The 12,487-nt window shown below is 34.6% G+C and overlaps 10 protein-coding genes and 5 pseudogenes across 15 annotated transcripts, besides 4 other annotated features; 6 read left to right on the forward strand and 9 right to left on the reverse strand.

Annotated features, from left to right (window-relative positions):
- Window positions 1-12,487: part of a mobile genetic element that runs on past both edges of the window.
- On the forward strand, window positions 6-1,241 carry TVAGG3_0030000 (uncharacterized protein; the record flags this gene model as incomplete). The annotated part of the gene is made up of 1 exon (XM_051220402.1): window positions 6-1,241. The coding sequence occupies one exon, from the start codon at window positions 6-8 to the stop codon at window positions 1,239-1,241; it is 1,236 nt and encodes a 411-aa protein (XP_051105388.1).
- On the forward strand, window positions 1,309-1,698 carry TVAGG3_0030010 (protein of unknown function, DUF4108 family; the record flags this gene model as incomplete). Its single annotated transcript, XM_001306641.2, has 1 exon — window positions 1,309-1,698. One exon carries the CDS (start codon window positions 1,309-1,311, stop codon window positions 1,696-1,698), a length of 390 nt encoding a protein of 129 aa, XP_001306642.2.
- TVAGG3_0030020 lies at window positions 1,715-1,978 on the reverse strand (annotated as a pseudogene). Its single transcript has one exon. A coding segment is annotated over exon 1 (264 nt).
- Window positions 2,210-2,583, forward strand: TVAGG3_0030030 (annotated as a pseudogene). The gene has a single exon. A coding segment is annotated over exon 1 (374 nt).
- On the forward strand, window positions 2,636-3,073 carry TVAGG3_0030040 (protein of unknown function, DUF4106 family; the record flags this gene model as incomplete). Its single annotated transcript, XM_001296774.2, has 1 exon — window positions 2,636-3,073. The coding sequence occupies one exon, from the start codon at window positions 2,636-2,638 to the stop codon at window positions 3,071-3,073; it is 438 nt and encodes a 145-aa protein (XP_001296775.2).
- Window positions 3,104-3,901, reverse strand: TVAGG3_0030050 (KilA, N-terminal/APSES-type HTH, DNA-binding family; the record flags this gene model as incomplete). Its single annotated transcript, XM_051220403.1, has 1 exon — window positions 3,104-3,901. The coding sequence occupies one exon, from the start codon at window positions 3,899-3,901 to the stop codon at window positions 3,104-3,106; it is 798 nt and encodes a 265-aa protein (XP_051105389.1).
- TVAGG3_0030060 lies at window positions 5,171-5,801 on the reverse strand (annotated as a pseudogene). The gene has a single exon. A coding segment is annotated over exon 1 (631 nt).
- TVAGG3_0030070 (uncharacterized protein) lies at window positions 6,627-6,983 on the reverse strand (the record flags this gene model as incomplete). The annotated part of the gene is made up of 1 exon (XM_051220404.1): window positions 6,627-6,983. One exon carries the CDS (start codon window positions 6,981-6,983, stop codon window positions 6,627-6,629), a length of 357 nt encoding a protein of 118 aa, XP_051105390.1.
- TVAGG3_0030080 (His-Me finger endonucleases family) lies at window positions 7,200-7,697 on the reverse strand (the record flags this gene model as incomplete). The annotated part of the gene is made up of 1 exon (XM_051220405.1): window positions 7,200-7,697. One exon carries the CDS (start codon window positions 7,695-7,697, stop codon window positions 7,200-7,202), a length of 498 nt encoding a protein of 165 aa, XP_051105391.1.
- On the reverse strand, window positions 7,955-8,539 carry TVAGG3_0030090 (phage tail repeat-like family; the record flags this gene model as incomplete). The annotated part of the gene is made up of 1 exon (XM_051220406.1): window positions 7,955-8,539. The coding sequence occupies one exon, from the start codon at window positions 8,537-8,539 to the stop codon at window positions 7,955-7,957; it is 585 nt and encodes a 194-aa protein (XP_051105392.1).
- TVAGG3_0030100 (uncharacterized protein) lies at window positions 8,559-8,723 on the reverse strand (the record flags this gene model as incomplete). Its single annotated transcript, XM_001312227.1, has 1 exon — window positions 8,559-8,723. One exon carries the CDS (start codon window positions 8,721-8,723, stop codon window positions 8,559-8,561), a length of 165 nt encoding a protein of 54 aa, XP_001312228.1.
- On the reverse strand, window positions 8,743-9,144 carry TVAGG3_0030110 (uncharacterized protein; the record flags this gene model as incomplete). Its single annotated transcript, XM_051220407.1, has 1 exon — window positions 8,743-9,144. The coding sequence occupies one exon, from the start codon at window positions 9,142-9,144 to the stop codon at window positions 8,743-8,745; it is 402 nt and encodes a 133-aa protein (XP_051105393.1).
- Window positions 9,255-9,891, forward strand: TVAGG3_0030120 (annotated as a pseudogene). The gene has a single exon. A coding segment is annotated over exon 1 (637 nt).
- On the reverse strand, window positions 10,117-10,302 carry TVAGG3_0030130 (phage tail repeat-like family; the record flags this gene model as incomplete). Its single annotated transcript, XM_051220408.1, has 1 exon — window positions 10,117-10,302. One exon carries the CDS (start codon window positions 10,300-10,302, stop codon window positions 10,117-10,119), a length of 186 nt encoding a protein of 61 aa, XP_051105394.1.
- Window positions 10,687-10,714: a terminal%2Cinverted (terminal inverted repeat of Mariner transposon ID:TVAGG3_0030140).
- Window positions 10,687-11,988: a mobile genetic element.
- Window positions 10,783-11,908, forward strand: TVAGG3_0030150 (annotated as a pseudogene). Its single transcript has one exon. A coding segment is annotated over exon 1 (1,126 nt).
- Window positions 11,961-11,988: a terminal%2Cinverted (terminal inverted repeat of Mariner transposon ID:TVAGG3_0030140).

A 12,487-nucleotide genomic window follows, 5' to 3' on the forward strand; every position in this document is an offset into this window, starting at 1 on the left:
TAAAAATGTACAGAATAGATGTTTCAGATTTTTATGACTTCCAAGCATTCAGAAATATGTGTCCATTTAGAGACTATAACAAAGCAGTCGAGAATTTGAAACGTTTAGTCATTTATGTTGACTCTGCCCCAGAATGTTATGTCATGAAAGAATGGGATATTGTCTTTAACAAACCAAGAGCAACAATAGTTTCAGAACAAGAATGTAGACAGAAACTTAAGAAAATAAAAGTCGTACAAGTTGGCATGAAGATGTTAGATGCTTGGGATATCTTATTGTCAAAACTTGAAGATTTTTCAGTTCGTGGTATAAAGTTTTATACACCTTCTCCAAACTTCTATTCTATCTTCACTGGATGTAAATATGAACAAGTAGAATGGAAAGAAAATATTATAGAAGCTTGGTTAGACCATGTCAAAGAAATTATATGCAATGGAAACGAAAAGGTTTATGAGTATATCTTATGTTGGTTTGCAAACATCTTACAACATCCAAGTGCTAAAAATGAAACTGCTCTCATTATAATTGGAAAACAAGGAACAGGTAAGAACACATTCTTTACAGATATCTTATGCAAACTGTTAGAAGGTTATTCGAACCCTAATATGACAAAATTAGAAAACATCTGTGGCAAGTTTAACTCCTCAATAGAGAATATGAAACTTATAGTTTGCAATGAACTTCAAAGTATAGATACAACAAAAGTTTTGAACTCAGATGCTTTGAAGAGTCTTATAACAGACAAAGTTGGAGTTGTTGAAAGAAAGTATAAAGACCAAAGAGTTTGTGAAAATGTTGCAAACTTCATTATGGTTTCAAACAATGCTGTTCCGATGAAGTTAGAAAGTTCTGACAGAAGATATGTAGTTGTCAGAACGTCAGATTCTCATATGCAAGATACAGAATATTTTGACGACTTAGCAGAAACTTTGACATCTGACTTTTACAACCACTTGTTCTCATATTTCATGACATTAGATATTTCTAAGTTCAATCCAAGACAAATTCCACATACCGAAGAGAGACAAACATTGTTAGAAGCAAACAAGAGTGTATATGAACTGTTCATAGAAGAAAGCGACTTTGAGTGTTTAGATGAAAAGTCTTTATATGATGAATATAAACAATATTGTCAAGAGTATGGTTATATGGCAGCTTCTAAACGTACATTCTTGGCAAATGTCAAAAGTCTTTTAGATGTTCAGAATGGTGTATATACAAAGAAAATTTTTTCTGAGTAAATTTTAAAAAAAATATTTTTTTATCCGATAGAAAAAGATGACGAAATATATTTCAGTAAACAAGTACATGTCAGGACTTAAAGAAGAACTAGACCCATTCACATATTTGAATGTTTACTTCTACCATTTTGAAAAGTCTTCATTCAGCAAAGTTTGGAACATCGAACCAGTTAAGTTTGCTATTGTGACTAAAAATGGTGCGAAATTTGAAGACTTAGACATAGAAGGTTTGTTAACAGTCAAAGAAAGTTTTGACAGAAGGTTCTCAAACCTTAAAGAAGGCAAAGCATACAAACTTGTTATACCTTATGAACCAAAGAAGACAGACGACTATGAATATTATGAGTCTAAAGTTGTAGAAGTTCAAGGTAAATTGGGTAAAAAGCTATTAGAGTCTAGGCCAGTGTTTACTCCTAAAGAGGAAGAGAACATTGACATTGACCCAGAAATGTTCTAAAAATAAAATTTTATTTTTACATGTCAAATTTCTTCTTCGGTGGAACTGGCTCTGGTTCAGGTTCTTTCTTCTCTTCTTCTACTTTCTTTTCTTTCTTTTCTCTCTTCTTCTTTTCTGGTGGAGTTATGTCAAATTTCTCCGAACCATATTTCTGTAAAAGTTCTTTGTCCTTTAATAGCTCTTCTATTCTGTTTTCTATTTCATCTTCAAGAACACCGCATGTGTCTTCTTTGCATTCTAAGAACTTTTGTTGGACTTCATCTTTCCAATCGGCGTCATCTCTGTCAACAAGTCTGTCATTGACAAATTTTAAGACTGCTCTTTGTAATGTTTTATGGTTCTTGTCATATTCCTAGAAACAGAACTTTAGAACAAATTCACCTTTCTTGTTTACACTATGTAAGATTTTATGGTCGACAGATGTTTTGCTGTCAAAAAGTTTGTCTCGAATATAGATAGCGAAATCGCTAGACATTTTCTAAAAGATAAAAATTTTAATTTTTCTAAAAATATGTTAGAAAAAAAGTTTGCTGACATTGACAAGAAATTTGAGAATGTTTTAAACAAGAACAAGAGGAAGTTAGAAAATGCTCAGATAAAGCCTATACATGAAAAGTTCTTATTTGCTCAGAATGGTATAACAGGTCTAATTGCACCACCTGGGTCGGGTAAGACTTTCACTTATCTTAAAATGGCTGCACAACAACAAGAACTAGATGAGAAGAACCCATTCTATGAGTTAGTTGTTATTTGTTCGACTTCTGGTCAATTTGACCAAACCGTCAATTCGTTCAAAGATATTATAAAGAAGTCTAAGTTAGTATGTATAAAGGATACTGAGTTGTTAGATTGGATAAAGAAGTACCAAAGAAGAGTTTTGAAGTATAATGCTATAAATGAGTATATAAATTCTAAGTTTAAAGAACCTAATGAGGAAATGCAGAGAATATTAGAGAAGAAACACTTCAGAAACAAACAGAAAGAGATAGAATACATTTCGAAGAAATTGCAATCTTACGATTGGAAGACTTACCCTCATAGATGTCTTCTTATCTTAGATGATTTCGCCTCTCATCCTTTGTTAAAGAACAGAGAACAAGATATGTGTCGAATTCTTAAGAAGCTCAGACACTTTAACATCTCAGTTGTCATTTGTGTACAGACAGCAAAGAGTTTAAGTAAGGATGTAAAGAGAATACTTACTGACATTATACTTTTCCCCGGATTGTCCGAAGACGATTTCATGGAACTTATGAAAGAGTCCATGGCAGGTAAGTTTGACAGACATGAACTCTGGGAGAAGTATAAAGTCATACAAGACCCTCATACTTCTTTCAGAATTCATATCTACGCGAACAAAGTTCAAATTGTGTAAATGGTCAAGCTTGAAAAATAAAGAGTTCATCTACCCTACTTGTTTGAAGTTGTCAAAATACTCTGTTATTTTTTCCTTCAGTAATGTTAAGTCTTCTTTGAATGTAAGTATTGTACAACCTTTAATATCATAGTGTGTTTGAGGTAACGTATCTTGAACTATTTGTTTCATATCTTCATTTGGGGTCATTGAAATCGGTAAGTTTTCGCGATAGAACCAATTTCTGTCAGATTTGTAAATCTTAGCAAGGTCGTAAAAGCTTTTGTTGTTTCTTCTGACTAAATGCAACATAACCATGTCACTGTCTTCCATATCTTCAGTATAAATCATATACTTATAGTTCTTTTCCTTTCCTTTTGGTACTGAACGTGGTATTCTTTTCTGAATGCTTTTGTCTTTTGCTTCAAGCTTGTTTTCCATCTCTCCACGTTCTGCTTTATATAGTTCATCTAACATCATGAAAATATAACAAGCATAACGAGGTGAAGCCCACATTGCTACAGCGTTTACTAAAAGTCTATGAATATAATAACCTTTCAAACCAGGTGCCAAATTCTTGCGATTTTCGTACGGAATCTCTTCTCTCGGTTTTCCGAGGGAAGCAATCATATGAGGAAATTCTTCTAAAAGTTCTTTTGTCTGTTGGTTTTCAAACCAATGATATGCTTGCTTTGTAGAACGAAGAGCGTTCATTATACTTTGCATCTGGTACATGTCGTCTTTGACTGAACGAATGAGACGTAACTGTTTGTTATACTGTATGTATTCATATTCTTCATTAATGGCTTCATGGACTATAACTGTTGTTGTGTTCTCTGTTGTTGACATATCTGTCTTTATATTCCGGATAAAAAATATTTTATAAAAAACTAACTTTATTTTTTCTGTCTTAAGGAAATGTTAAAAATTCATGATTTTCATGAAGTTTGGTCATTTTCAACATAACCTTCATTGCATGAAAAGTGTCATATATAACATATATATGATATTTTACTAAAAAATATGTAAGCGGCTCATAGCTCAGTGGTATGGACTCCCTTGTCATAAGTGTCGAGAACCTCGGTTCGAGTCCCGATGGTGTTCAGTTTTTTCCTTTTCTGCAAAAAAATTGAGAGAGCATTGAATTTGCAAGTACAAAGGGTCTATTTGGTGTTAGACCCTAGCGAAGAAAATATGGTACTGGAACGATAGAAGTTTACATTTGTAAAGTTGGACGATAAAATTTACTGACTAACGTCGGTTCGCATCCTGACTGACATCAGGATGGGTCCTGACTGACGTCGGTTCGCGTCCTGACTGACATCAGGATGGGTCCTGACTGACATCAGGAAATTCTATCGTTCTACTTTACAAAATGTAAACTTCTATCGTACATGATATTTAGTTGACATTGTAAACTATCTTCATGTAAAGTACGGCGGTTTGAAACCGTCGGGAACATTCACTTTTTTAACGAACTTTCCACAGCATTTTTGGAATTTTGTGAAAACTCAACGGTTTGACACATGCCCTATGTCATTTTACTCAGAATCTCACGAATTCAATAAAAATATATTTTAGGGTAGATGGTTAGATCTAACCCGATTTCTAACCCGATTTCTACCCCAGTTATTTTATAAACGTTTTACATGGTAAACGTTATTTTTGGAATTTTGTGAAAACTCAACGGTTTGACACGTGCCCTAAAAATTATTTTACTCAGAATTTTGTGCTGAATTCAGCAAAAATAATTTTTAGGGTAGATGGTTAGATCTAACCCGATTTCTAACCCGATTTCTACCCTCATTATTTATAACCGTTTTACATGGTAAACGTTATGAATTCGTGAGATTCTAAACAGTTTTGTAGCTTCTATTTCTTCGCTGAGGATATCAAAAATTTTAACAATGCCGAAGGTTTCTTTATACTTCTTCTTGACGTCAGATAGAAGGAAATCGTCAGCAGTTGGATAGTTTTTGTTCAGAAATGACAGCATGTCCATTTTATTTTCTACCGGCTTCTCTGCTTCTTTCTTTAAGTCTGCATAGTCGTTTCTCATACGTTCTATCTCTTTGATGGAGTAATTATATTTCCTCATTGCTGCTTTACATTTTGGACATTGCGGATTCATTTTTGCGTTATACATTGAAATAAAACCAGCTAGAACAACCAAGGCGTCAATGGTTTTCTTTAACTCAAAGGCTGCTGGTTTTATCTGTTCATTCCATACTTTACCTCTTCTATCTTTATCTCTTATCTGCCATACACATTTTGCAACTAATGAAACAAAGTTGTCGTATGTCTTAAACTCCCCCGATTTATATATGTCAGAGATGTTCTTATATACCATGTCGCAATCTTTGTCCATAACTTTATGGTTGCAATGATATCCTAGAAACTCATAATTTACCTTTCGTATGAACTTCTTTATTTCTACTGAGTCAGTTGGTTTCACTTCTATTTCATCGAATTCAGGAATAGTGAGCTTTTGTTGTTGGATTTCAGGCAATTTGGGTAAATGGTCAATAATGTCCTGCATGTCATAAAGATATTCTTCATTTTCTTCATCCTGTGCGGTACAGTCTAAATTATTTGTTAAAAGTTCTTGCTTTATTCTTTGTATTTCTGTTTCGAAAGTAAATGAAGAAGGAATGAAGCTTTTCATCTCTACTAACATAGATGTTGGATTCATGACTAACGAGTTTGGTGCTGTTGTTTGAATTGTTGTTGTGCCGATTGTTGAAATCATATCTTTTATACAAAATAAAAAAATAAATAAAAATAAAACTAACTTTATTTTTTCTATCTTAAGGAAATTCATGAAAATTCATGAGGGTAGAAATCGGGTTAGATCTAACCATCTACCCTAAACATTATTTTTGGTGTAAATTTCATTGACTGACTGACTGACGGCACAAAGTGGCTTAACGAAAACATTAATATATAAAATTCATGAAAATTCAAGACCTTTGGGTCTCGCCGCTTAGCGGCTGAGGGTAGAAATCGGGTTAGATATCGGGTTAGATCTAACCATCTACCCTAAAAATTATTTTTGCTGAATTCAGCAACAAAATGAACGAGGTCAGGATGTATGTAAATACCTTTGAATTCATTTATAACGCCCTTAGTAAGCTCATAAAATGCTTGTTTTGAGGTTGAGCCACTTTTGGCTCCACCGTATTCTTTCAACCAAAACTCAAGAATTTCCTGCATGAATTTTGTATAAAAAGCAACAGTCCGAATTCCGGCGGTTGCTATATTTTTCACAAAATGCCTTATAATACTCTTCCCAGGACTTATTTTCCAACAACTTTCTAAAGTCTTTCCTAAACTGCTGACACATATTTGTTGCATTAATGTAACCATCCTTGTCTCTACGTAAGACTTCAATACCGTTATAAGTGCCTTTTGTGAATGTTTCGCCATCAGATTTGTTCGTGAACGTTTTTGCTTCGACTGACATTACTGTTCTTACATACAAAATAAAAAAATAAATAAAAATAAAACTAACTTTATTTTTTCTGTCTTAAGGAAATTCATGAGGGTAGAAATGAGGGTAGATATCGGGTTAGATCTAACCATCTACCCTAAACATTATTTTTTGGTCTGGGAACAACTTTCTCTCAATTGGAGCTGTAGCATACTCTTTGCGTAAGCGGTTCAGACCTTCTTCGAAGTCTTGGTCTCTCTTCGATTGAGATTGGAATTGGAATTGCTGGGGTGGAGCTTGCTGGAACAACCAAGGGTTGGGGAAGTAAGGCATAGGCTGAGGAGGGTAGTTCGGGAAGCCTTGTGGTGGGTAGTAACCTTGAGGTGGAAATTGGTAGTAATTCGGAGGTACTTGCTGGAACTGAGGTTGCTGAGGAGACTGTTGTGGTTCTTTAGGTTCCTCTGGTTTGGGAATGGACTCGGTTGGTGGGACGTCAGTCATCCGTTTGTGGCTTAACCGTCGGACCACAACGATAAAAATCTCTGCTACTAGCAGTACTTTTACTGACAGTAGCAGTACTTTTACTGACAGTAGCAGTACTTTATTGTCGAAAACCCTCTCAAATTTTCCTTTTTACTGACAGTAGCAGTACTTTTACTGACAGTAGCAGTACTTTTACTGACAGTAGCAGTACTTTTACTGACAGTAGCAGTACTTTTACTGACAGTAGCCCGCCTTAGTAAAATATACTTGTAATTTCCTATAGTTTACGCCGGTATAAAAGTAGAAAGAGTCTTGTTCTTCGCTATAGTAGTAAAACTCAAACGTATGCTTGCCATAGTCTGTAATTTCAATTGTTTCATCTTCTAGTTCGTCGACAAATTCGAATACAATATCTCCAAATTTGCCTTTGTTCTTATTGTTTTCAGAACGAGTGACCCAACGTAAGTTTTCAAGTCTATTGTCGTTTCTTATATGGTTTATATGGTCTACAAAAGGTAAATTGTTAGGATTCAGTATAAAATGAGTTGCAATGACAACATGTTTAAGATAGTGTTTTCCACCCATCTTCATAATAGCATATCCGTCATTTCGCTCCCATTCGCTTAAAACTCTTTTTGTCTTTTTGTTTCTGACTTCAAATGACTCACAACAGTGAATTTCATATTTCTCATCTAACAAACAAGTTTCCTTCAACTTGAGGTTCACTAACATCGAAAGGCATGTCCATAAGACGTTCTTCTTCTAACCTCTCTAGTCTGTTTGGATAATTGGCACGTGCTGTTTCCAAATCTAATTCGTAGGTCAGACCAGCCAGTTTGTCATAGACTTTTATGGGTCTTCCTTTCTTATATTTAAACTTCTTCGAAACTCTCCAACCATATCTTTGTAACTCTGCTTTTATTCTAGCAGACTTTCTGTCCATTCTATATGGGGGCATTTTTATAAAAATAAAAAAATATTTTTTTTCTTTACTTTACATAACCGCCTGCTGCCATAAGTCTTTGACGCCAACCCATACCAGCTAATGAAGGTTGACTTGGTTTAGTTTGGAAACTAAACTTTGGTTTTGGTTTATCTTCAGTTTTTGGTTTTTCTTCTTCTATCGGTTTTTCGTCACTTTTCGGTTCCTCTGACTTTACTTCACTTGCAGGAACAGTTGTGTCGTCAACATCTTCATAAATATCATATGCCATTTGTTTTTGTTTTCCTTTCAACTTTTTGTGTTTGTTGTAAAGTTTAGAATATTTCGACTCTAAGTCAATGAGATGTTCTATAATGAACTGTTGGTCAGTGAAGTAAACTTTTCCATCTGTTGTCTCGAAAGCTCCTTCAGACTTCAATATTTTATTTGTGAGAGTCTGTTTCTTTTTTGAGATACTAGCCGTTCCATTTCTATGAAAAGTGACTTTATAGTTAGGGTTTGTATTTCCAGACCTGGCACTTTCTATTATTGAATTTTTCTCTTCATCTGTAAGTTCTTTGACAGGTTTTGACAATGGTTCTGAACTTTTTGTTTGTGGTGTCAAATCTACCGTTTCAACTTCTTCGGTCATTTCATCTCAGTAAAAAATTTTAATTTGGTTTGTTTTCAACTGGTTGTTGTTGTGGAGGTGGGATGGTTCCTTTAATAATATCATTCAGTTTCACATGCTGAGCCTGACTATATGGTATCGGTTTAAATGCTGGAAGCCGACAAATCCATCTTGAACTCATTTGTCTCAATGCTGCATTGTTCATTTCATCCTAGTTAAAAACCTTACATTTCCCAAGTTTGAGGCGGTTGAGGTTGGTTATTGTTTACCCACTGTTGTGCATGGTTATATCCTCTGTTAAAGAATCTTTCACCTTGGTCCATATAGTGCCCTGCTTGGTTATAGTAGTCATTTGCTTTGTTATAATAGTTTCCTGCTTGTCTTCCTACATTGTCCATCCATCCTTGAACTTTTCCTCTTGTTTCAGGATTTGGAATAAGATTTGTTGCATCTCGTGCTACATCCCAACCTTTCTGTACAGTTTGTATAATAGGTTGTGCTTTCTCTTTCAGTATACCTAATGTACTCAAAATCTTCCTTCCAATTCCAAATGCACCTCTGGCTATTGTTCCCACTGCGGGTAAAAATCTAGATGCGACTCCTGCTAATGCGCCAAATAAACCCATTTCTTATAGGGTAAAAAATGACGAATCCGAACAAGGACCCCTATGTTTCTAAAGCGACAAAGAAAGCACTCATGATAAAAATCTTTAGTTCAACACCAAATGCTTGGTTTATGGATATCTTGGAAAACATTCCGAGGTATAGAGAAGATGGACCTCCATACTGGTTAATATTTGTTGGTCAAAACACAAGATACTGTGAAGCCATACCATTACAGTCCAAAGCTATTTTAGATATCTTAGCAGCTTTGACAATATTCGTTGACAAATACCATCCAACAAAATTGACATCTGACTGTGAAAGTTCTTTCAAATCAGATGATGTAAAAAACTATCTGCGTTCAAAAAATGTAAACCAATATTTCATTGTCGACCAAAACCATTCTGCTCTTGGTGTCATTGACGGTTGTATAAAAATGTTAAGAGACTTAAACCAACCACAAGGTGGTGAAGCAAATGAAATGTCATATGACGACAAGTATAGACACTTCTCTCAGGCAAAGATGAGACAAGTTTTAAATATTTATAATAACCGTAAACAAAAAGGTTTGGGAAACCACTCCCCCGAAGAAATGAAAAACAACCCTGACTTAGAGAAAGACTATATATTTAATAATTTAGTCAAAAGAGACAAACAAGAAAGAATGCCGGGCTTCAAACTTCAGAAAGGTGACAAAGTAAAAATAGAAATACCTAAACGCGACCCATATGAAAATACTATTGACTATGACAACAATGGGAACTCGACAGGTACTCACATTCGTGTTCGTAAAAATAGAAGAAAGTATACAAGAGAATATTATGAAGTTTTAGGCAAACATGGCAAAATGTACACACTGCAAGCAGAAGATAAAACTACTATTGTCAGACTCGTTTCAAACTTGTCAAAGTTCAAGGTGGTATACTTTCAAAGACAGTTCCTAACAAATATAAGACAACTCCTGACGAATATGCTAAAGAAGTTGAAAATGACGACTAAGCAATTCTATACCATGCGTAAACTGTCATGTAAGGTGGCATGTATTCTTTACTTTGTCCCGTTGTTTGCGTATATCCTGAAACGAAATGTGTATGGTTTCCTTCTCCCTGCGTGTCATCCCAGTAACAATTTATAGCAAACTTAACGTCGTCTTTAACATCATATCCTTTACCTTTTGTCATTCCTGATCAATCCCAATATCTATGCTTATGCCAACCTGCTTGAGATGTACTTAAATCTATGTAATGACTGTGTGCAGGTAAATTGTCACCTGAAATCGTTTTACTTCCACCTGTTTCATTTGAAGAGTTTGCACAATACAAAAACCTGTCGACTATTTGTTCCCATGCACCAACACCAAACATTACTTGAGGACCTCTTGCATCCATAGATGTATAAATAGAACCTACTGGGTTCATTAAATCAAACATATGAGATATTATAGGATTGTCTCTTTTGAACTTAAAATATAGTGCAACTATTTCAGGTTTCTTCTGGTTTGTGTCAGAATATTTTTTATAATATAATCTTATGTTTTCAGGGTAGGTAAAATCTTGACTATAATATAGGGTGTCCAAAGGTGCGTTTAGCACAGCGCTCTATATGAGACTATTAAAGGAGATATATGCTGATTATAAATATATAATAAAAAATATGAATATATGTATATGATGAGTATGTTGTATTTTGGCGCCATGCCGGGATATAAAATGAATTTTGAGACAAGAGGTGGTTTCGCGGGAAATTTTGGCGGGATTTTTTTCATTTTTTTAATGAATCATAAAGAAAACATCCTCGCTCTTGCAAAAAAATGCAAAGACTGTAAAAAATCTACGAGACATTGGTAAAATGCTTCGGTATGGATGCTCCTAGCTATTCCACTGTAACGTATCATGTTAGGATGTATCACTTCGTGAACAAAAAGACGCCCATCATAAAAATTGACAAAAAATCGCCGGATCAAAGAAAAATCAAAGCAATTCTTCAAGCGCTAGATGAAGACCCAAGAGCATCACTCAGAAGGATAGAGGAGATGACAAAGATACCACGTACAACAGTCAGTTATTATCTGCACAATTATTTGAACTACAAACTAGCGTATACACGTTGGGTTCCGCACAACCTTAATTCAGTTCAAAAAAATCTAGAGTCCAATCTTCGAAAGAGCTCCTCTCTATATTGCGTGCGTATCAATCCAAGAAGTTTCGCTTTTTAGTAACAGGGGATGAGTCTTGGTTTCAATATGCAACAGAAGCCAAAATCATGTGGATCCCGAAGGATGAAGATCCGCAAACATTCCCGAAGAAAAAAATTGACACACCAATGATGATGTTGTCGGTTTTTTGGGGCGTGAATGGCATCATCGCAATTGATATTCTTCAAAAACCTAATACGATGAATGCTCAGTATCTAATTGACAATGTTCTTACTCAAATTATCAATTCTGATGAGTTTGAGAAATCCAAACAACAAAAACAAAAGTTTGCAATTCATTTTGATAATTCAAGAGTTCACAAAAGTCATAAGGTAATGAATTACTTGGTGGAAAACAATGTCAAAGTTGTTCCAAACCCAATTTATTCACCTGATATTGCACCCTCTGACTTTTATTTATTCGGCACGCTAAAAAAGAGAGCTGAAGGACGCGAATTCGCGAGTCCAGATGATCTTGAAAATTTTGTAAGAGAGCAATTTGAGCAATTTTCTCATGATGATTTAAAGCGTGTCTTTCAAGCCCGGATCGATCGCTGCGAACGCGTGATTGAATCCAATGGTGATTATATTTAAATAAACTTTATATATATGTAACTTGTTTATTTCTATTCGCAGTATTCAGGTTTGTGCTAAACACACCTTTGGACACCCTATATTTATTTCTGTCATCTGTATAATAATATACTATTCTCGTTTTTTCTATTGCATTATATCTTTTATATCTATAATAATCTAAATATAATGTTAGCTTTTGTTCATCTACATGTGGTGTTCTGTCGTCACCTCCATAGTCATAATAATGTGGTGCCGGAGCTGGGTCAGGTAATATCATATCCACCATTTCATAAACTCTTAAATATTTCTTTTGTTCGTCTCCATATAAGTTTAAGTAGCAGTTGTTGTCTAATGGAACTTTAACTTGTGTACCATCATTCTTTTTATAGCTTACATACATTTCATTGTTATTTTTCGGAATGAGTTTATACCGTGTACCATTTTCTAAGGACTGTACCAACTGCCATCTAAAATATTTATTTTCTTCATTGACAGAAAAGTCACCAACAATAGTTTCAATATTTTTTGTTCCTATCAAACTTTGGTATATTTCATTGACATATGTTTTATCTGCTTTATTTTCAAGGCTAACGTTTA

Source organism: Trichomonas vaginalis, chromosome IV (assembly GCF_026262505.1).
Source record: "Trichomonas vaginalis G3 chromosome IV, whole genome shotgun sequence".
Taxonomy (NCBI): Eukaryota; Parabasalia; order Trichomonadida; family Trichomonadidae; genus Trichomonas; species Trichomonas vaginalis.